General features: G+C 35.5%; 1 protein-coding gene across 1 annotated transcript in view; it reads right to left on the minus strand.

The window, feature by feature from the left end:
* The window catches only part of TOPAZ1 (testis and ovary specific PAZ domain containing 1), a 110,934-nt gene that overhangs the window by 30,372 nt on the left and 55,830 nt on the right, over positions 1–24,732 (minus strand). The window contains 4 exon segments of the mRNA XM_034991111.1: positions 5,302–5,467; positions 7,459–7,559; positions 8,478–8,652; positions 9,689–9,755. Coding sequence (XP_034847002.1) covers positions 5,302–5,467; positions 7,459–7,559; positions 8,478–8,652; positions 9,689–9,755 — 509 coding nt within the window.

Raw genomic sequence — 24,732 nt, forward strand, 5'->3', positions numbered from 1 at the left:
CTCTCAATAGATGCAGAAAAAGCATTTGACAAAGTACAGCATCCTTTCTTGTTCAAAATTCTTCAGAGTATAGGAATATAGGATACATACCTCAATATCATAAAAGCCATCTATGAAAAACGCACAGCAAATATTATTCTCAATGGGGAAAAACTGAGTGCTTTCTCCCTAAGGTCAGGAACACAGCAGGGATGTCCATTATCACCACTGCTATTCAACATAGTATTAGAAGTCCTAGCCACAGCAATCAGACAACAAAAAGAAAGAAAAGGCATCTGAATTGGCAAAGAAGAAGTCAAACTCTCACTCTTTGCAGATGATATGACACTTTAGGTGGAAAACCCCAAGGACTCCACCCCAAAACTGCTAGAACTCGTACAGGATTTCAGTAAAGTGGCAGGATATAAAATCAATGCACAGAAATCAGTGGCATTCCTATACACCAACAACAAGACAGAAGAAAGAGAAATTAAGGAGTCGATCCCATTTACAATTGCACCCAAAAGCATAAGATACCTAGGAATAAAGCTAACCAAAGAGGCAAAGACCCTGTACTCAGAAAACTAGAAAATACTCATGAAAGAAATTGAGGAAGACACAAAGAAATGGAAAAACGGTCCATGCTCATGAATTGGAAGAACAAATATTGTGAAGATGTCAATGCTACCTAGAGCAATCTACACATTTAATGCAATCCCTATCAAAATACCATCAACTTTTTTCAAAGAAATGGAACAAATAATCCTAAGATTTGTATGGAACCAGAAAAGACCCTAAATAGCCAGAGGAATGTGGAAAAAGAAAAGCAGAGCTGGTGGCATCACAATTCCGGACTTCCAGCTCTATTACAAAGCTGTAATCATGAAGACAATATGGTACTGGCACAAAAACAGACACATAGATCAATGGAACAGAATAGAGAGCCCAGAAATGGACCCTCAACTCTATGGTCATTTATCTTCGACAAAGCAGGGAAGAATGTCCAATGGAAAAAAGACAGTCTCTTCAATAAATGGTGTTGGGAAAATTGGACAGCCACATGCAGAAAAATGAAACTGGACCATTTCCTTACACCACACACAAAAATAGACTCCAAATGGTTGAAAGACCTCAATGTGAGACAGGAGTCCATCAAAATCCTAAAGGGGAACACAGGCAGCAACCTCTTTGACCTCAGCCGCAGCAACTTCTTCCTAGTAACATCACCAAAGGCAAGGGAAGAAAAGGCAAAAATGAACTATTGGGACTTCATCAAGATAAAAAGCTTTTGCACAACAAAATAAACAGTCAACAAAACCAAAAGACAGCCAAGAGAATGGGAGAAGATATTTGCAAATGACATATCAGATAAAGGGCTAGTATCCAAAATCTATAAAGAACTTATCAGACTCAACACCCAAAGAACAAATGATCCAATCAAGAAAAGGGCAGAAGACATGAACAGACATTTTTCCAAAGAAGACATCCAAATGGCCAACAGACACATGAAAAAGTGCTCAACATCGCTTGACGTCAGGGAAATCCAAATCAAAACCTCAATGAGATACCACCTCACACCAGTCAGAATGGCTAAAATCAAGAAGTCAGGAAATGACAGATGTTGGTGGGGATGCAGAGAAAGGGGAACCCTCCTACACTGTTGGTGGGAATGCAAGCTGGTGCAGCCACTCTGGAAAACAGTATTGAGGTTCCTCAAAAAGTTGAAAAGAGAGCTACCCTATGACCCAGCAATTGTACTACTGGTATCTACCGCAAAGATACAAATGTAGTGATCTGAAGCAGTACGTGCACCCCAATAGCAGCAATGTCCACAACAGCCAAACTATGGAAAGAGCCAAGATGTCCATCGACAGATGAGTGGATAAAGAAGATCTGGTGTATATATATACAATGGAATATTATGCAGCCATCAAAAAAAAATGAAATCTTGCCATTTGCAACAGGTTGGATGGAAATGGAGGGTATTATGCTGAGTGAAGTAAGTCAATCAGAGAAAGACATGTATCATAGGATCTCACTGATAGGAGGAATTCTTAATCTCAGGAAACAAACTGAGGGTTGCTGGAGTGGTGGGGGGTGGGAGGGATGGGGTGGCTGGGTGATAGACATTGGGGAGCATATGTGCTATGGTGAACGCTCTGAATTGTGTAAGACTGTTGAATCACAGACCTGTACCTCTGAAAGAAATAATACATTATATGTTAAAAAAAAAAAAAAGATAGCAGGAAGGGATAAATGAAAGGGGGTAATTGGAGGGGAAGATGAACCATGAGAGACTATGGACTCTGAGAAACAAACAGGGTTCTAGAGGGGAGGGGGTGGGGGGATGGGTTAGCCTGCTGATGGATATTTAAGAGGGCACGTATTGCATGGAGCACTTTGTGTTATACGCAAACAATGAATCATGGAACACTAAAAAAAAAAAAAAAAACTAATGATATAATGTATGATGATTAACATAAGAAAATAAATTTAAAAAAAGAAATAAAACATCTATAAAAGAAAAAAAAAAAAAAGAACAGCTTGCACCCACAACAGGGACAGCTCTCAGGGCTGTGTGGCCCATGAGATGCTGGGGTGGCACCCAGCATGACCCTAGGAGCTTTGAAACATGGTGCACACACATGAGCCCAAGGTCGTGGGCAGTTGCGGAGGCACAAGGCACAGAGATGCTCGCGGGTCCCTGTGACTGCCCCCGGAGAGGTGGAGAGGTGTCAGGGGCACAAACTGCGCGAGTCTGTGGAGCAGTGGAGAAAGACTGACCTGGAGGATCTTTTTAGCTTGGGGCGGGGGGGGAGGCACGATTTGGGGGCTATGGGCCTGAGAGTCCCACATGGCCATGTTTTCTCTGCCCCTCTGAAGAGAAATGGAAAGATGCCAGGGAACAAAAGCCCCGTAACCCACCAGCTCACATTAAGCCCAGTCCCCTGACAAGGGGTGGGGCAACCCCACCCAGGCAAAGACACCTGAGAAGCTGAGCAGCAGGCCCCTCCCCCAGAAGACAGACTGGAAGAACAGGTGAATGATAAGCTTATTTCCCACAGGACTGTAAAACTCCAGCACCAGGGGAAAATAATATAGGGAGCTCCAGTTGTTCCCTCACAACTCACTTATACTTCAGGCTAAAATTTACATTTCTTTTTTAGTTTCTTTTCTTCTTCTTTTTTTTAACCCTGCTCTTGTTTCAAATAGATTCTTACTTCACAACCTATGTTTTTAAGTCTCTTCTTAACTTTTTTTTTCACATATATGTTTTTACAGCTTTATGCCCCATACTAAACTGTTTTTCATTCTACTCAATTTTATCTTGATATATATTATAAGTTCTGATTTCTTTGCAATTTTGGGATATAGTGTCTTCTAACACACAGACTGAAAATCAAGCAGGAACGGGCAAATCACCCTGCTGTGTCCACCCTGAGAGATTATAATCATCCTCCTCACTCCACACCCACTCATTTTTTTTTCTCTTTTCTTTTTTCTTTCTTTCGGTTTTATTGTTTTGGATCATCTTGGCTTTGGTGGCGTCTCTGTGGTAGCTTTTGACCACTTCAGATTTCTTCTAAGGTGCATTTTGCTTACGTAGTGGTTGGTATTTTGGATTCTGTACATTCTCTCAACCATCCCACAACAGAATGACTAGAAGGAAGAACTCCAAACAAAGAAAAGAACCAGAGATAATGTCATCTGCCACAGATCTAATGGCTATGGATATAAGCAAGATGTCAGAGATTAACTTCAGGGTAGCAATCATGAAGTCAATAGTTAGGCTTGAGAAAAGGATTAATGACAATACAGACTTTCTAAGGGCAGAAATGAGTTCTAATCAGGCCGAATTTAAAAATGCTATGAATGAGATACAGTCTAAACTGGATACTCTAACAGCCAGGGTAAATGAGGCAGAAGAACGAATTAGTGATCTAGAAGATAAGCTGATATAAAGGAAGGAAGCTAAAGAATTCAAACACTTGGAGGTTAAAGAGCATCCTACTAAACAATGAATGGGTCAACCAGAAAATTAAAGAAGAATTTTAAAAATTCATGGAAACAAATGAAATGAAAACACAACTGTTCAAAACCTTTGGGATGCAGCAAAGCTGGTCCTAAGAGGAAACTATATAGCAATACAAGACTTTCTCAAAAAATTAGAAAAGTCTCAAATACACAAGCTAACCTTACACCTAAAGGACCTGGAGAAAGAACAGCAAATAAAGCCTAAACCAAGCAGGAGAAGAGAAATAATAAAGATTAGAGCAGAAATCAATGAAATAGAAACTAGAAGAAGAAAACAGATCAACGGAACTAGAAGCTGGTTCTTTGAAAGAATTAGTAAGATCGATAAAGCTCTGGCCAGACTTATGCAAAAGAAAAAAGATAGGACCCAAATTAATAAAACCATGAATGAAAGGGGAGAAATTGCGACCAATACCAAAGAAATAAAGACAATTATTAGAACTTATTACCAGCAGCTATATGCCAACAAACTAGGCAATCTGGAAGAAATGGATGCATTCCTGGACATTTATAAACTACCAAGACTGAAACAGGAAGAAATAGACAATCTGAACATACCAATAACCAGCAAGGAAATTGAAGCATTAATTAAAAACCTCCCAGAAAACAAGAGTCCAGGGCCAGATGGCTTCCCAGGGGAATTCTACCAAACATTGAAAGAAGAAATCATATCTATTCTACTGAAGCTGTTCCAAAAAATAGAAATGGAAGGAAAACTTCCATCAGGCAAGTTGCCTGATGTCTGTGACATTTTTTATTTAAAAAAAGGGGGGGGGGGTTGTACTGATTTTAAACTCAGAGGGTTTCTATGAAGATGAACTGAGATAATCCAGGTAAAGCATTTTTGTATGGTCCCTAGGCCTAAGTAAGAACTAGCTTTTCAATAAAAGGTCATACAATTTTTTCTTTAAAGTTAGGTTAACTTTTGGGCACCTGGGTGGCTCAGTTGGTTAAGCGTCTGCCTTTGGCTCAGGTAGTGATCCCAAGGTCCTGGGATCAAGTCCTGCATCTGGTTCCCTGCTCTGTTTCTTCCTGTCCCCACTGCCCCTACCCCCAGCTCGTGCCTTCTCTCGCTCTCTCTCTCTTGAAGAAATAAATAAAATCTTAAAAAAAAATGAGGTTAACTTTCTCCTTCCATTTTACACAATAACCACCTACCTACCTACATGATCACTAAGGTTTACTAGGCCAAATTACCACCCACAATTCAACATCAATGTAAGGTAATTGCACACACAAGAATTTATAATAACAAATTATGTTATGCTTCCATATATCATAACTTACCCCTCAATACCCAAATGGCACCATCTAGGCTTCCACTTTTTAGAAAAATTTCTGCTGCAATATTCACAATTTGACATCTTGGTGCTAGCTTCTCGGGCCCTGTAAGTCCCTTTAAACTTGTAAAATGTATTTTTAATTCATATAGTTTATCTAAGACTTTCCTTCCCTAGAGTAAAAATAAAGAACACTAATTGAGTATCATTCATTTAGAGTATCACAGAGATATAAATAACATCAGTAATTATATAGAAGTCAATTACCCAATTTGAATCATCCTTCTAGACAGATGGTTCTCAAAAGACTCTTTCCTTAAGCTCCCTCCTGCTTAGCCACAGAGACAGACAGGGAAGGCGAGGAAGCAGGGCTTTGCCTCGTATTAATCCTCACCCTGCTGACCCACCTTTTCAAGTGTTTTTATACTTGTGCTTCCCCTAAAGATTTCATTTGAAAAATGCCCTAATGTGGAAAATTACTAACTATACATTTTGGTACTTCTGTTGATTACCCTAAGAGCCAAAGAGAGAGAGAGTGAAAATCAAGATCATGTTTTGTCAAATTTACATAATGATAGTGGGGAAAAGAAAAGAATAAAACTGCTGGCTGAAAATTGTTTTTTTGATTCAACAGATAATTATTTCACATAGTCTACATCTCCAGTTTGGACATCAGAAATTAGACATATACTATTATTTTATATAAGGGGTCAGCAAACCTTTTCTATAATTAGCCAGATAGTAAACACTTAGGCTCTGTAGGCCACATTTGGTCAGCTGCACATTCTTTCTGGTTGTTGCTGTTTTTATTTTCTAGCTCTTTAAAAATGTAAAAAACATTCTCAGCTCTTGAGATGTACAAAAACAGGCTGTGGGTCAGACTGGGCCCTTACTTTGTGGATCCTTGTTTTATATTATGTTCTATACTATTTGAGTCAGATGCATATTGTGATGTCAAGGTACTTTTAAGTTGATTATAGAAATGAATGCATTTTTAAGGAGATAGCTCTAGCTTATTTTCAGTGGTTTTACTTTGTGTTCAAAAGGAATATGTTTCACTAAAAAAATTCATACTAAGTAAAATAAAATATTCATTCCAAATAAGATAGTGAAAATTTTAAATTACAATACAGGCACAAACTCACCAGCCTCTTAAGAAATAATCACAACAAATAAAATTAAAATACAACCTAAAATTTCAGCAAAATCAATCTTTGTCAAAAATAGTTTATGTAGTCCTCAATTTCTCAAGCATTAAATATCCAAGAAATTAATGCTATGATGAACCTTAAGCTAGACTGTGAGACCAGGGACAAGGTATATTCTGCCCATCCCAGGCCTACTGCACAGTGAATGCTAACCTCTTGAAGACCTTGGAGACTGGAGACCTTATACACAAGGATTCTGTTGCTGTTGTTTTTTTTTAGTAAAAAAAAAAAAATCCATGAATTTGTATATGTATGAGTGACCATGTACTTAAATGTTATTGAACATATTCAGTTATGAAATAACTTTTTATAAGAAGAAGGAAGGAACAAAAGATACATTATAATAGCTGATTCAGTACTGACCACACTCTCAACTGCTCCATTTATCCCTCAGCACTTCCTTCCTATTTTAGATTTTCCTGTCCTCTATTTTATTTCACTTTATTGAATCTGTAACCACCAGCCACCGCAGGGAAATCTAAAGAATGGTAGTTCAGTATGGTCCAGAAGAACTAGACCGCTTCTATGGTGAGCTAAACCTCAAAGGTAGATATCAAGATATATGGTATATAGTGTTCCAGAGCATTCTAGGAGGTGATTTGTAAGGAGTTCTGTTAATTGTGAGTTCCCTAGGTTCTTCTTAAAAAGGTGTCTGGAACTTTTGCAAAATTATAATGTCATCAATACTTAAGAGGTAGCAAAAGTCTGTATTGAAAGTTGCTCCAAATAAATATGATACTTAGCACACTTCTGATACTTCTTCAGGGTAGCCAGTCTCATGCTACTGCCTTTCCACATTTGCCTAATACACTATACCTTGCTAGTCTGGGACTCATTTTGCCACTTATAACAATTATTAGCAAATTTCTAATTTGCAGGGTTAACTATACTTTGTTAAAAAAATTTTTAAATTAACACCCTCTGTACCAAGCCCAAACAAAAATTTAATGACATACCTTGGACCACTGCAACAGCTTGTGATAGAAGTACATAGCACTGATTCCGATTCTTCCCAGCAAAGTTTTATCTACTTCACTATTTTGTGGATCTTTGCTAACTGAAACACAAAGTAGGCATATGGAAAAACGTGAAAAAGTCATTAAAAATGGCAGCAAAGGCAAATTAATATGAAATTATTGATACTAGAACATAGACCAGGTGTTGGCAAACAAACCACAGCCTATAGGACAACTCTGGCCTGTGGCCTGTTTTTGTATAGCTTGTGAGCTAAGAATGGTTCCCCTATTTTTAAAGGGTTCTTTGAAAGGAAAAGAAAACTATGTGATTGTGTGATCATATGTGATTGTGTGAAGCCTAAAATATTTTTTTTTAAAGATTTTATTTATTTATTTGACAGGGAGAGACACAGCGAGAGAGGGAACATAAGCAGGGGGAGCGGGAGAGGGAGAAGCAGGCTTCCCGCAGAGCAGGGAGCCCGATGCGGGGCTCGATCCTGGGACCCTGGGATCATGACCTGAGCCGAAGGCAGACGCTTAACGACTGAGCCACCCAGGCGCCCCAAGCCTAAAATATTTACTCCTGGTCCTTTGCAGAAAAGGTCTGCTGACCTCTGATAAAAAATATAGCAGTGAAGAGCTCATGCCAAAAAAAAAAAAAAAAGTCTCAAAAACATATGAATTTTGTTGACTTGTAGTAGTGAAGGTAGTAACAACTTTAATGATTCAATAATTCAAGTGCTCCAGTATAATTTGCTAGCAATAGTTTTACCAATTTGAATGAAAATACAAATAAGAACATGAAACATGAGGTATTAAAACAATTCTTGACCTTATATCATTATAATCTAACTTGATAACAAAAAGATGAAAGATTTATAAAGAGAAGGAGAAGTATCTGAAATCTGCAATATTAATTTATCCCCAACATGGGAAAATAGTAAGAGCTTTACATTCCAGGTAAAACACTGCACCACCCTAATACACACAATACGTATACCCAAACAGTGACATTTTACCTGTTTCAGCAAATTCACAAAATGGAACACCTGGTCTCTCTTCTTTACAGTCTTTTGTTAGTGTTTCAGCAATACAAGCACAAAATCTCTGGAAATCTGCAAAGTTTTCACAGCCCATTTTTATGTTAATGTATAAATTTCCCAGTTTGGTCCAGTCACCTTTTTCTTTACAATGCTATCGGAATTATTAGAGACAAAACAAGAAAAAAGAAAGAAAGATGTCATTTATAAAAACATTATGGAATAGGCACATGTAGGCATTAGATATATAGAAATTAATAACATAATCTCTGTAGATGTTATAAACTTACTGACAGTGTTACACCATCAATAACTTGCTATTGTACAATTTGTGTTTCTGACTATAGCATAGTCTCTATAATTTCTGGATGGCAATGTACATTTGTTTTAATAATCTTTTCCTAATGTACTTAATGATGTCACCCCCAAACCTGAACTAGACAGTGGAGAGAGATTTTATGGAAAACAGATGATTAGCTATATGATTTGAGCTGTCTCTACAGAAATACATTATTTTACTACTTTTAGAGATTACGTTTTGCTATTATTTGGCCCCGTTTATAATATGGGGCCCAAATGTCATTTTGGGCATTACATTTCTTGTATGAAAAGGACTATAAAATAAATTTCACTAAACTTACCATCTTCTTATTATTTTCTATTGTAAACAAAGGAATAGTTTTCCACACCAACAAAAGATTATTTTAAGGATATAAATGCTAATTAAGACTAGACCAACAATTACTAGATGAGTACAAAAATGATCTTAAACTAAACAGTAAAATCATCCTGAAAGTTCTCTATTTTTAATACTCCAAATGCCTGGAGAGGGCACCCTGACCGTGGCTTTCTGCTATCATTTCACATACTGCAGCCATCCATGCATTATGACAAGAAAGCCAACTTTCTTGTACACTGAGTCTGTCCAGCGACAAGAATTAGAGGCTAATAAGCCTTAGATTATTATGCCTTAATATGTTAATTTTGAAACTGAACAATTATTTCTAGAATAGTCCATAACTCTAGAAATTGTTTGCATTTCAAAGTATTAAAAAAATACTAGACTTCTTTTCCTTGAGCATTTTCTCTGTATAACAACAGCATTTAAAAAACTTTTCCCACTATTCAAAGTTTGTTATTATTGGTTTTCAGAGATCCCAGCAATTCATTTAAAAAAATAAGTGTCATACCTCTATTTCATTCAAGGCTGAATCTAAATCATATTTCCATTTCTTTTTAAATTGCCTCATCCGTAACCTTTAACAATAGAAAAGGGTTAATTATGTTCACCCTCCAAATTACCCCTAATTCACTTGTTCTATAGTTTATACCTAAGAGACTATAAAAAAAAGGAATGTAGTAATATAAAAATTCCTAAGAGCTAAAGAAAATAGCAAATGCATAGATATCTACTTCATACTATCTCCTCCCCAAACCATAGGCAACAAGAAGGAAAAAGCAAATTCCACATGAAACCATACCTTAAGCCTTTAAGGTAATTCTAAGACAGAGAGTGCCAAAGCTTCAAAATGATTGTGAATAAAAAGAGAAAAAAATAGAAAAGCCAGCACTTGATCTTTCCTGCTCCCACTGTACCCTTGCTGATCCAACAAGTATTTGTGATAAGCAGAAACAGACCAGAACAAAAACAATGCAAAAAAACAAACAAACAAACAAACAAAACAAACCCATGGAAAACTGAACAGGCATGACCTAACACTGATTAAAAATATACTACCACATGTTCCTGATCTTAAGGGAAAGGCTTTCAGATTTTCCCCACTGAGGATGAGATTCGCTGTGGGATTTTCCATAGATGGATTTTATGAACTTCAGGAATGTTCCCTCTATCCCTATACTCTGAAGAGTTTTAATCAGGAAAGGATGCTTTATTTTGTCAAATGCTTTATCTGCATCGATTGAGAGGACCATATGGTTCTTCTTTCTCCTCTTATTAATGTGTTCTATCACATTGATTGATTTGCAAATGTTGAAACACCCTTGCATCCCGGGGATAAATCCCACATGCTCATGGTGGGTGATCCTTTTAATGTATTGTTGGATCCTATTAGCTAGGATTTTGTTGAGAATTTTGGAATCCATACCCATCAGGGATGTCAGTCTGGATTCTCCTTTTTGATGGGGTCTTTGCCTGGTTTGGGGATTAAGGTAATGCTGGCCTCATAGAATGAGTCTGGAAGCTTTCCTTCTGTTTCTGTTTTTTGAAACAGCTTCAGGAGGATAGATACTACTTCTTCTTTGAATGTTTGGTAGAATTCCCCAGGGAATCCATCAGGCCCTGGACTCTTGATTTTTGGGAGGTTTTGGATCACTGCTTCAATCTTGTTGCTGGTTATTGGCCTATTCAGGTTGTCAATTTCTTCCTGTTTCAGTCTTGGGAGTTTATAGGTTTCCAGGAAGGCATCCATTTCTTCCAGGTTGCTCAGTTTATTGGCATATAGTTGTTGATAATAATTTCTAATAATTGTTTCCATTTCCTTGATGTTAGTTGTGATCTCTCCCCTTTCATTCATAATTTTATTAATTTGGGTCCTTTCTCTCTTCTTTTGGATAAGTCTGGCCAGTGATTTATTGACCTTATCAATTCTTTCAAAGAATCAGCTTCTAGTTTCATTGATCTGATCTCCTGTGTTTCTGGTTTCTAATTCATTGATCTCTGCCCTAGTCTTAATTATTTCTCTTCTAATGTGTGGCTTAGGCATCGTTTGTTGCTTTTTCTCTAGTTCTTTAAGGTGTAAAGTTAGTTGGTGAATTCGGGATTTTTCTATTTTTTTGAGTGAGGTTTGGATGGCTATGTATTTCCGCCTCAGGACCGCCTTTAGAGTATCCCATAGGTTTTGGACTGATGTGTCTTTATTCTCATCAGGAACACATCAAGGACGCCCACTCTTGCCACTATTGTTCAACATAGTACTAGAGGTCCTAGCAACAGCAATCAGAAGACAAAAAGAAATAAGAGGTATTCAAACTGGCAAAGAAGAAGCCAACTCTCTCTCTTTGCAGATGACATGATTCTTTATGTGGAAAATCCAAAAGACTCCACCCCAAAATAACTAGACCCCATACAGCAATTTAGTAATGTGGCAGGATACAAAATCAATGCACAGAAATCAGTTGCTTTCTTATACACTAACAATGCAACTGTAGAAAGAGAAATTAGAGAAACGATTCCAATTACAACAGCACCAAAAAACCATAAGATACCTCGGAATAAACCTAACCAAAGAGGTTAAGGATCTACACTCTAGGAACTACAGAACACTCATGAAAGAAATTGAAGAAGACACAAAAAGATGGAAAAACATTCCATGCTCATGGATCGGAAGAATAAACATTGTTAAAATGGCTATGCTACCCAGAGCAATCTATACCTTCAATGCCATCCCAATCAAAATTCCAATGACATTTTTCAAAGTGCTGGAACAAACAATCCTAAAATTTGTATGGAATCAGAAAAGATCCCAAATCACCAAGGAAATGTTGAAAAAGAAAAACAAAGCTGGGGGCATCACATTGCCTGATTTCAAGCTATATTACAAAGCTGTGATCACCAAGACAGCATGGTCCTGGCACAAAAATAGACATACGGACCAATGGAACAGAACAGAGAGCCTAGATACGGACCCTCAACTCTATGGTCAAATAATCTTCAACAAAGCAGGAAAAAATATGCAATGGAAAAAAGACAGTCTCTTCAATAAATGGTGCTGGGAAAACAGGACAGTTATATACAGAAGAATAAAACTCAACCATTCTCTAACACCATACACAAAGATAAACTCAAAATGGATGAAAGACCTCAATGTGAGACAGGAATCCATCCAAATCCTAGAGGAGAACATAGGCAGTAACCTCTTTGACATCGGCCACAGCAACTTCTTTCAAGATACATTTCCAAAGGCTAGTGAAACAAAAGCAAAAATGAACTTTTGGGACTTCATCAAGATAAAAAGCTTCTGCACAGCAAAGGAAACAGTCAACAAAACAAAGAGGCAACTCACAGAATGCGAGAAGATATTTGCAAGTAACAGTACAGATAAAGAAAGGGCTGGTATCCAAGATCTATAATGAACTTCTCAAACTCAACACCCAAAAAACAAATAATCATGTCAAAAAATGGGCAGAAGACACGAACAGACACTTCTCCGAAGACGACATACAAATGGCTAACAGACACATGAAAAAATATTCAACATCATTAGTTGGGGGATGGGTTAGCCTGGTGATGGGTATTAAGGAGGGCATGTACTGCATGGAGCACTGGGTGTTATACAAAAACAGTGAATCGTGGATCACTACATCAAAAAGTAATGATGTACTATATGGTGACTAACATAACATAATAAAATTAAATTAAATTTAAAAAAGAATAAAAAAAAATACTACCTAAAGACTAAGTTTGAAAATGCTTAAAAAAATCTGAATAGATTAGAACACAAACCACACAAACCACACAGAAGGAACTTAAAAGTTTGTGTGATTTAAGGAACACAATCTATAAAATGCATAGCTTCTGGGAAAGAAAAAAAAAGACAAAAATGAAAGAAGACGCACCCTTTGCCAATTGGAAAGAGAAAAAGAAGAAAAAGGAGAAAGAAGAGGGTGCCACTAAACTAAAGAGTACTGTATAGCAGCCAACTGTGGGGTCAATTTTGGTAATTAGTCCCAATGCTCTATAAATGATTCCAGAGCATTAAAAAGGAAGCACAACTTCCTAATTCCTTTCATGAATCAACTATAAATAACACTGATACTTGATAAAGGCAGAACAAAGAAAGTGTAAAACAATATTACTTATAATGGTGATGCAAAAAGCTAGATAAAATATTAACAAGCAAATCAGTTTTTCAAATTGAAGAGTTATGGGGATGATGGTTGTGATGGTTGCACAACAATGTGAATGTATTTAATACCACTGAACTGTACGCTTAAAAATGGTTAAGATGGTAAGTTTTATATTAAGTGTATTATACCACAAAATTGAAAAAATATTGACAAACAGAATCCAAGACCACCTTCAGAAATGACATACCATGACAAAGTGGTATTCACTTCACAAATATAAAGTAACTTCAATATTAAAAAATCCATCAGTATTATATACCATATTAATAAATCTAACAGAAAAAAATCATGATTATTTCCATAGATATTAAAAAGGATTTGATAAAATTCAACATCAATTCACTTACAAATATAGGAACTGAGAGATACTTCCTTAAAATGTTTAAATATATATACTGTAGTCCTAAAGCCATGACTGTATTTAATGAGAAAATTCTAGAGATATTTCCACTAAGATCAGGAACATGAAAGGATGTCCACTATGTCCATTATTATTCAATACTGTACTAGAGGTATGAGCCAAGGCAATTAGATAAGACAAATTACTTACAGGCATAACAATGGTAAAGAAGAAGTAAAACAATCTCTACTCACAAATGATATGATAGTATAACTGGAAATGCCCACAGATTCAAAGACGAAACTAAGTCAAACAATAAAGACTTTAGAGTAAATTAACAGAATATAAAATTTACAAACAAAAATGCCCTTTATATATACAAAAATAAAGAAATGCAGCACATAAAAAATTCATTTATAATAGCAACAAAGATTAAATACTTATAGGAGGAAAATCCTAAAACACTCTTGAAAGACACATAAATTTGAATAACAGAAAAACATTTCATGTTCTTTAATAGAATTAAATATTATAAAGATGTTAGTTCTTACAAAGTTAATTCATAGATTTAATGTAATTCCAATAAAAATACCAATGTATTTAGTTCTGGGAAAGCTGGAAAACCACTGGGAAAAAATTAAATCTCTATCTTACACCACACATGCGAATAAACTTCAAATAGATTATGAACCTAACTATAAAAATGAAACCGTACAAATAATAGAAGAAAACATGGTGAATTCCTCCAAAAATCTTGGTGCTGGGAAATTATGACTCAAAATTCAGATGTAATAAAAAATAACTATGACTCAAAACTAAGGCAATAAAAAAAGATTGATAATTTAGGTTGAATAAAAATAAAAGTTTTTGCCATGCAAAAACCACCATAAACAAATTCAAAAGACAACTGACAAATTGGAAAAAAATATTTGTAATATATAGTACAGATAAAGGTCTAATACAATATATGAATAACTCTTGACATTTAAGGAACAAAGAACCAGAATCCAATAGAAAAATGGGAAAAGACAATTCACAATAAAAAGTATAAAAATGGCCCTCAAATATGTGAAAAGAAAATGTTCAAACTCATTTTTAAGAAAAGCAAATTAGAACAACAATGAAACACCATTTGTTACCTAACAGATTAGAGAAGATTAAAAAGTATGACAACACACTATATTAGCAAACCTGTGCTGAATAGTCTCTTATGTTTCTGGTTATATATATATATTCTTGTATATATATATATATACACATATATGTGTGTATTTATATATGCATATATACCACATAGATGTGCATATACATATGTGTATACCTACATGTACATATACCAAAATGCATATACAAACACATACACATATACCATATATACAAACATAACATATATACATACCATATATACAAATTGGTACAGCCTTCTTGGAGGGAAATTTGACAGTATCTATGTACTTACCTTTAAAATTTTATTTTGAAATAAATTATAGACTCACAGGAATTTTCAAAATAGTACACAGTCCTGGTACCCTTCATCCAGCTTCTTCCAATGATGGTTTCTTATATAATTGTGGAACAACATAAAAACTAGGAAACTGACATTGTTACAATACTGTTAATTAGACTACAGATATTATTCAGTTTTCACCACTTTTTACATGCATTCATCTGTGTGTGTGTAGTTCTGTGCAATTTTATCCTATGTATAGATTTATGTAACCATCACCACAATACAGATATAGAACTGTTCCATCACCACACAAAGGAACTTCCTCATACTATCCATTTATACTCATCCCCCAAGCCCTGTCCCCGGGTGTCCCTTGTCAATCAATAATTGGTTCTCCATATCTATAGCCCTGTCATTTTGAGAATGTTATATAAATGAAACCCTGTAGCATGTGGCCTTTGAGATCGGCTTTTTAAATTCAACACAATGAGATCAATTCATTTCATGTTTCAATAGTTTGTTGATTTTTACTGCTAAGTAGTTTCCTTGGTATGGACAGACAATTGAACTGTTCATTCACCTGTTAAGAACATCTGTATTTCCCCCCCGGTTTTTGGATATTACAATTAAAGCTGCTATGAACATTTGTACACAAGTTTTTAAATGAGTACAAGTTTTCATTTAATTAGGATAAATGCCCAGTAGTTCAATAGCTGTACTTGATTTTTACATGTTTGGTTTTTAAAGAAACTGTTATTTCCAGAATGACTATGCAATTTTACATTCCCACCAATAACACATGAGACACTTTTTCCACATCCTTGGTATTGGTATTGATACTTTTCTTTCCCCAGTTAAACTGAAGCATGTTGACAAATAAAAATTGTATATATTTAAGATATACATGTTTTACTAGATGTATGCATTGTGAAATAATTGTCACTATTGAGATAATTAATGTATCTATCGTGTCACCTAGTTTGTGTATGTATGGAGAACACAAGATCTACTCTCAGCAAATTTCAAGTACACAATATCAAGTACACAATATCAAGTACACAATACAGTCATCATACTGTAAAATAGGTCTCCAGAACTTAATAATCTTATAACTGCAAGTTTGTACCCTTTGGCTAACATCTCCTCCTTTGCCCCACTCCCCATCTCCTGGTAACAACCACTATTCTAATTTGTTGCTGAGTTAGACTTTTTTAGATTCCACATATAAGTGAGATCATGCAGATTTGTCTTTCTCTCTCTGCCTTATTTCATTTAGCATAATATACTCCACACTAATCCATGTTTTCATAGATGGTAGGATAACCTTTTTTTTAAAAGACTGAATAATATATATTCCATTGTATATATACACCACATCTTTATTCAAGATTGCTTTAGCCATTCAGGTTATGTTGTAGTTTCATATGCATTTTAAAATTTTTTCTATTTCTGTAAAAATTGTTAATAGAACTTTGATAGGAATTAAGTTGAATCTTTGGTTTTGGGTAGCATGGACATTTTCACAATATTAATTCTTCCAATCCATGATACAGAATAGCCTTCCATTTATTTGTTTTGATTTCCAATGTTTCATGGTTTTCAATGTACAGATCTTTTATCTCCTTAGTAAATTTATTTCTTAAGTATTTGTTTTTTGATGTTATTGTAAATGAGACTGTTTTCTTGATCTGTTTTTTTAAATACTTCATTGTTAGTATATAGAGATGCAACTGACCTATTTTTTATTTTTTAATTTTATTTTTAGGCTTTTATTTAAATTCCAGTTAATAGACACTGTAATATTACTTTCAGGTGTACAATTTAGTGATTCAACACTTCCACAAACACCTGGTGCTCATCACAACAAGTGATCCTTAATCCCCATCACCTATTTAACCCATCCCCCCAACTACCTCCCCACTGGTAGCCATCAGTTTGTTCTCTATAGTTAAGAGTCTGTGTCTTGGTTTCTCTCTCTCTTTTTTTCCTATGCTCATTGGTTTTGTTTCTTAAATTCTACATGAGTGAAATCATATGGTATTTGTCTTTCTCTGATTGACTTATTTCGCTTAGCAAAATACACTCTAGCTCCATCCACATTGTTGTAAATGGTGAGATTTCATTCTTTTTGATGGCTGAGTAATATTCCATTGTGTGTGTGTGTGTGTGTGTGTGTACATACATACACCACATCTTCTTTATTCATTCATGAGTCTATGGGCATTTGTGTTCTTTCCATAACTTGGCTATTGTTGATAATGCTATAAACATCAGGGTGCATGTATCCTTTTGAAAATAGTATTTTTGTATCTTTTGTGTTAATACCTAGTAGGGCAATTGCTGGATCCTAGGGTAGTTCTATTTTTAACTTTTTGAGGAAACTCCAAACTGTTTTTCAGAGTGGCTACACCAGTTTGCCTTCCCACAAATAATGCAAGAGGCTTCCCCTTTCTCTGCATCCTCGCCAACACTTATTGTTTCCTATGTTGTTAATTTTAGCCATTCTAACAGGTGTAAGGTGGTATCTCATTGTAATTTTGATCTGCATTTCCCGGATGGTAAGTGATGTTGAGCATTTTTTCATGTGCCTGGTGTCCATTTGTGTGTCTTTTGGAAAAATGTCTATTCGTGTCTTCTGCCCATTTCTTAACTGGATTATTTGGTTTTGGGGTCTTAAGTTTGATAAGTTCTTTATAGATTTTTGGATACTAACCCTTTATCAGATGTCATTTGCAAATATCTTCTCCCATTCCATAGGTTGCCTTTCAGTTTTGTTGATTGTTTCTTTCACTGTACAGAAATTTTTTATCTTAATGAAGTCCCAATAATTCATGTTTGCTTTTGTTTCCCTTCCTTCAGGAGATGTATCTAGTATAAGAAGTTGCTATGACTGATGTCAAAGAGGTTACTGCCTGTGTTCTCCTCTAAGATTTTAATGATTTCCTATCTCACTTTTATTTTATTTTAATTTTAGTTGAGAGACAGCACAAGCAGAGGGGGAAGGGGCAGAAGGAGAGGGAGAAGCAGACTCCCTGCACAGCAGGGCTCGATCCCAGAACCTTGAGATCATGACCTGAGCCAAAGGCAGGCGCTTAATAGACTGAGCCACCCAGGCGTCCCTCCTGTCTCACATTCAGGTCTTTCATCTTTTTTTTTTTTTTTTTAACTGAGATCCCAACTCTGCCTTTTATTATTTTTTTATTATGTTCAGTTTATTTTTGATTATGGTGTAAGGAAGTGGTCCAATTTCATTCTTTTGCATGTTGTTGTCCAGTCTTCCTGACACCGCTTGTTGAAGAGTCTCTTTTTTCCATTGGATATTCTTTCCTGCTTTGTCAAAGATTAGTTGACCATACAGTTGTGGGTCCATTTCTGGGGTTTCTGTTCTGTTCCATTGATCTATGTGTCTATTTTTGTGCGAGTACCATACTGTTTTGATCACTACAGCTCTGTAATATTACTTGAAGGCTAGAATTATGATGCCTCCTGCTTTGCTTTTCTTTTTCCTATTTAGGATATTTTGTGGTTCCATACAAATTTTAGGATTGTTCTAGCTCTGTGGAAAAGGCTGTTGGCATTTTGATATGGATTGCATTAAATGTGTAGATTGCTTTGTGTAGTACAGACATTTTAACAATATTTGTTCTTCCAATCCCTGAGCATGGACTGTCTTTTCATTTCTTGTGTCCTCTTCAATTTCTTTCATCAGTGTTTTATAGTTTTAGAGTACAGGTCTTTCACCTCTTTGCTTAGGTTTATTTCTAAGCAAATAAATGGTTTTTGGTGCAATTGTAAATGGGATCGATTCCTTGATTCCTCTTTCTGCTGCTTCATTATTGGTGTATAGAAATATGACAGATTACTGTACATTGATTTTGTATCCTGCAACTTTACTGAATTCGGGCATCAGTTCTAGGAATTTTTTGGTAGAGTCTTTTGGGTTTTCTACATACAGCATCATGTCATCTGCAAATGGTGAAAGTTTGACTTCTTCCTTGCCAATTTGGATGTCTTTTATTTCTTTTTGTTTTCTGATTGTGGTGGCTAGGGCTTCCAATACTGTTAAATAACAGTGGTGAGAGTGGACATCCCTGTCTTTTTCCTGACAGTAGAGGAATAGCTCTGTTTTTCCCCATTGAGGATATTAGGTGTAGGGGTTTTTGTATACAGCCTTTATTATGCTGAGGTACATTCCTTGTAACCCTACTTTGTGGAGGGTTTTTATCACAAATGGATGTTGTCAAATGCTTTTTCAAGATGCAACTGATTTTTGTATGTCAATATTGTATCCTGCAACTTTATTAAAAATACTTCATTTAGGGGCGCCTGGGTGGCTCAGTTGGTTAAGCGACTGCCTTCGGCTCAGGTCATGATCCTGGAGTCCCTGGATCGAGTCCCGCATCGGGCTCCCTGCTCGGCAGGGACCCTGCTTCTCCCTCTAACCCTCCCCCCGTCATGTACTCTCTCTCTCTCTCCCTCTCATTCTCGCTCTCTCAAATAAATAAATCTTTAAAAAAAAAATACTTCATTTATTAGTTCTAACAGGTTTTGGTGGAGTCTTTAAGGTTTTCTGTATGTAGGATCATGTTACCTGCAGAGACTATTTTAATTCTTTCTTTCTTTCTTCTTGCCTAATTGCTCTGGCTAGGACTTTTAGCATCATGCTAAATAGAAGTGGTGACAGTAGGCATCATTTCCTTGTTCCTGACCTCAGAGGAAAATATTTCAGCTTTTTTACTGTTTAGTATGATGTCAGCTATGGACTTGTCATACATGGCCATTATTATAGTGAGGTACATTCTTTCTATACCTAATGTGTTGGAAGTTTTTTTTTTTTTATCACAAAAGGATGTTAAATTTTGTCAAATGCTTTATCTGCATCTACTGAATCATTTGATATCTAGCCTTCATTCTGTTAATGTGCTATATCATATTTACTGATTTGTACATGTTGAACCATTACTGTATCCCAGGGATAAATCCCACTTTATCTTGGTGTATCATGTGTAGTTGAATTTGGTTTACTAATATTTTGTTGAGAATTTTTGTATCTATATTCATCAGGAATACCATCTTCTGATTTTCAATTTTTGTAATATCCTTGCCTGACTTTGGTACCAGAGTAATGCTGGATTTGTAAAGGAGTCTGGAGGTGTCCTCTCATCTTCAATTTTTTGGAAGGGTTTGAGAAGGATTTGTATTAATTCTTCCTTAACCGTTTGGTAAAATTCATCAGTGAAGCCACCTATTCCTGGGCTTTTCTTCATGGGGAGTTGCTTTTTTGTTTTGTTTTGTTTTACTGATTCAATCTCCTTACTCAAAATTGATCTGTTCAATTTTTCCATTTCTTCATGATTCAAACTTGGTAGGTTGTATATTTCTAGCAATTTATTCAATTATTTTAGATTGTCCAATTATTTGGTGTGTAATTGTTCATATTAGTCTTTTAAGAGCCTTTTTATTTATGTGCTATCAGTTGTAATGTTTCCTCTTTCATTTCTGATTTATGTGAGCCCTCTTTTTTCCTTAGTGTAGCTAAAGGTTTGTCAATTTTATCTTTTCAAAAACCAACCAACCAGTTTTGTTTTCTTTTCTATTGTTTTTCTAGTCTCTAATTATTTCTACTCTGATCTATATTCCTTCCTTCCATTAACCCTAACTCAGTTTGTTCTTCTTTTTCTAGTTCCTTGAGGTGTACATACAGTTAGGTTTGAGATACCCCTTTTTTCTTAATGTAGGTATTTATCACTACAAATGTCCCTCTTAGAACTGCTTTTGCTGTATCCCGTAGATTTTGGTATGTTGGGTTTCCATTTTCATTTGTCCAAGATTTTTTTTTTACATCTCTTTTGACTTCTTTTTTGACTCATTGGTTGTTCAGGAGTATGTTATTTAATTTCCACATATTTGTGGATTTTCCAGTTTTCCTCCTGCTATTGATTTCTAGTTTCATATTGACCAGGAAAGATACTTGATTCCATATTCTTAAATTTTTTTGACTTGTTTTGTGAACTAACATATGATCTATCCTGAGAATGGTCTGAGTGTGCTTGAGAAGAAATGTATTATGCTGCTGTTGGATGGAATAGTTTTGTATATGTGTGTTAGGACCATTTAGTCTAAAGTGTAGTTCAAGTCACATGTTTCTTTACTGATTTTCTGCTGGATGACATACACATTGTTGAAAGTGGGTATTGATGTTCCCTACTTTTATTACACTGGTTTCTATTTCTCCCATCAGATCTGTTAAGATTTGCTTTATATATTAGGCTGCTCTGATACTGGGTACACATATGTATTTACAATTGTTATATCCTCGTGATGAACTGACTCCTTTATCATTATATACTGACCATGTCTCTTGTTACTTAAAGTGTAGTTTTTCTGATAAAAGTATAGCTTGCCCTCTTTTGGCTTCCATTTGCATGGAATAGCCTTTTTCATCCCTTCACCTTCAGCGTAAGTGTGTCTTTATAGCTGAAGTAAGTCTTTTGAAGGCAGCATATAGCTGGGTCTTGTTTTTTGACCCATTCAGACACTCTTCTAATTAGAGAATTTAATCTAGTCACATTAAAGTAATATCGATAGGCAAGGACTCAGTACTGGTATTCTGTTAAATTGTTTTCTATTTTGTAGTTTCTTTGCTCCTTTCTTGCTATCTTCTTTGGTAATTTGATTTTATAGAGTCTCCAACTAAAGTTATAGATTTGTCTATTTTATCCATTCAGTTCTATCAGTTTTGCTTCATATATTTTGAAGCTCTGTTGTTGTATGCTGCATACACATTTAGGATTGCTAAGTCTCCTTGGTTGTTGCCAGTGTTGGGGTAGGGTAAACAGAAGATGAAACTTAAAACAACCCTGTGGCTCCAAAAAATAAGAAAATGGTAGAAAAATGAACAGTACATGATGAAAGGATATAGGAACCACCCTGAAGGACTTCCAAAGGTCAAATCTAGAAAAATTTGAGCAACAAAATAAATAATAATAGTGTTAGATTATATATAACCCATAAGATAAAATAAATACCCAGGAGTTCATACTGATATAAATGAATAAATAGGGAAGGGAAAACTCGTCTTTACTCAAAATGCCAATTAATAAATGTAGAAGAGAGAGAGAAAATACGGAATCACCACTGGGCAAATACCACAGTAGTAACTTGCAGGAAAGATCCCCTGATGAATACTAAAATTAATGTATAAAGTTTGAGGAGAAATAGGATAATATATAATGTTAAAGTCTCTTGCCCAAAATATTAATTACAAAGGGACAAACAGTAACTTTATAGTGTAGAAAACTGGCAGATAACATTTTTAACTAAGTTATCAAGGTTAACATAATCAGTAATAAGATATGTTGGCACCACGTACCTCCTCCTAGGATGCACTGAGATGTGCAGTTAATTGGATTTTACAACTACTGATTTCTTGGTTTTGATAACTGTACTATTACTATGTAGGATGTTAACATGAAAGAAAGCTAGATGAAGGATGCATGGAAAGTCTCTATACTAATTTTTGTAACATTCTGTAAATCTAAAATTATTTCAAAATAAAAAAATTTTGAAGTCATTAAATGTATGTTAAATGTCCTAGATTATAAACACACCTAAATTCTCACTGATATCCTGAATATGTTGGAATTCTTTGTGAATGTGAAAGCTTTTCTAATTTTCTACCCAATTAAAAACTACAATCAAAATCAAAGTATGAGTGTTCATTAAAACTCATTTCCCTAGCCCAGGTAATTATTTCGAAGGGTGTCAGGAAAATTCAAACATAAAATGATAAATACTAATTTTTTCCTTTTGCACTGAGGCCAGGTCCACATCCCTAACCACAATCCATACCCCTTAACTACCCACAGTTATTATCCTAGTCCATCCGTCTCCATCAAATAAGGCCACCAATGTTAATTCCTCTTACAAATACTAGATAATTCTTTTGAAGAGGGAGCACAGGAAGGAGCAGAGTGTATAAGGATACAATTTTCAAAATTAGGGGTTATAAAATAAGCTACAAAAATATTTGTGTGATCGTGTCAATTTGAAAATTTGAAAACTAAAGCTGGTTTGTTCTGGAGTCTTCCTATACCAAGAGATCCTTCTCCCAATCATTGCCTTAAGGGTAGAGTTGTGTAGCTGTCCTGGATACAAGGGTAGTGCTGCTCCTCTTGCACCTAGAGGTACACACTTCCCTTGTGCCAGATGCTACTCAATCTGACAGGAGACAAACATCTGCTAGCCATTTAAGCTCTCTGTCATAGCTGCCACTGTCCAAAACGCCAACTTGTTAGCATATGGATCAGGAGAAGAATGACTTAATGTTTGGAAGAAAATATCGATGTACTCTAGTTATTATAAATGGATTATATCCTAGAATTCTGTGCTAGACAAACTGCATTTTTCTCACAAAAACTTATTTCCTAGGTAGTCCCAACAATCTATTTAACCTAAATAGTATTATAATTTTTACAGACAACCTAAATATTAATTACCATTAGTTAAAGAAATGAAAAATCTCATAGAACTTGAAAAAGTCAAATGTATCTTCAATGCTGGTACTTCAAGGGAAGCAGTGTCATTTAGCAGAATCACTGAAATTCCTTAACTGTGTACCATGACATCCAGGGCACTAGAGCAAATTCACAGGAGCTCCACAGTTATTTTAAATTTTCAAAGCACCTTCTGTCAGATACCATCAAATTGCTACTGTCAACTTGTTTGGACCTAACTACTTAATAAATAAGACCATTAATTTACTTCTTTTAGCCTATGGACACTATAACCAAGGAAGTCTGAAAACCTTTCTATTAGAAGATAATCAGAAATGAGATGAAAACAGCTGTAGAAGCTGTACACGAAGGAGCTTTCTAGGCATTCTCAAGGACTTTCTTGGTTAATATCATTTGTACTTTATCAAATATGATTTCATTAAAAAGTTATGATTCTTTTAAATACTTACAATTAGTAAAACTATGTATGAATATTTTAAAATTTCTGTAAAAGTCATGGCTTTCAGGGCACCTGGGTGGCTCAGTCGTTAAGCGTCTGCCTTCGGCTCTGGTCATGATCCCAGTGTCCTGGGATCGAGCCCCACATTGGGCTCCCTGCTCAGCGGGAAGCCTGCTTCTCCCTCTCCCACTCCCCCTGCTTGTGTTCCCTCTGTCTCTCTCTGTCAAATAAATAAATAAAATCTAAAAAAAAAAAAAAGGTCATGGCTTTCCTTTTTCTCAATATAGGTATATTATGGTACTACTCATAATTATCATAGGTTTCCAAATAAAAAGGCCTTGGGAGGCCCATAAGCCACAGAGAGAAAGTGAACAAGTGAGAGAAAGAATGAAGAAGAGGCATTAAAATATTTTATTTAGCTTACGTGAAAAGAAGTGAAAGAAAGCAAAGAATTAAGGTAATTTATACACATAAAAGAGAGTGCATTAAGTATAATTAAGTAAGTTCTGAAACACAGGATAAGAGATTCCTTTTACACTTGATGTTCCAGGCACTGAGATGAATCAGGTACAAGATCTGGTGAGCCTGGCCAGGAAGGCTGTCTAGAGGCAGCTTGACTAATG

This window comes from Mirounga leonina, unplaced genomic scaffold (assembly GCF_011800145.1).
Source record: "Mirounga leonina isolate KUSES-001 unplaced genomic scaffold, KU_Mleo_1.0 Mir_115, whole genome shotgun sequence".
Taxonomy (NCBI): domain Eukaryota; kingdom Metazoa; phylum Chordata; class Mammalia; order Carnivora; family Phocidae; genus Mirounga; species Mirounga leonina.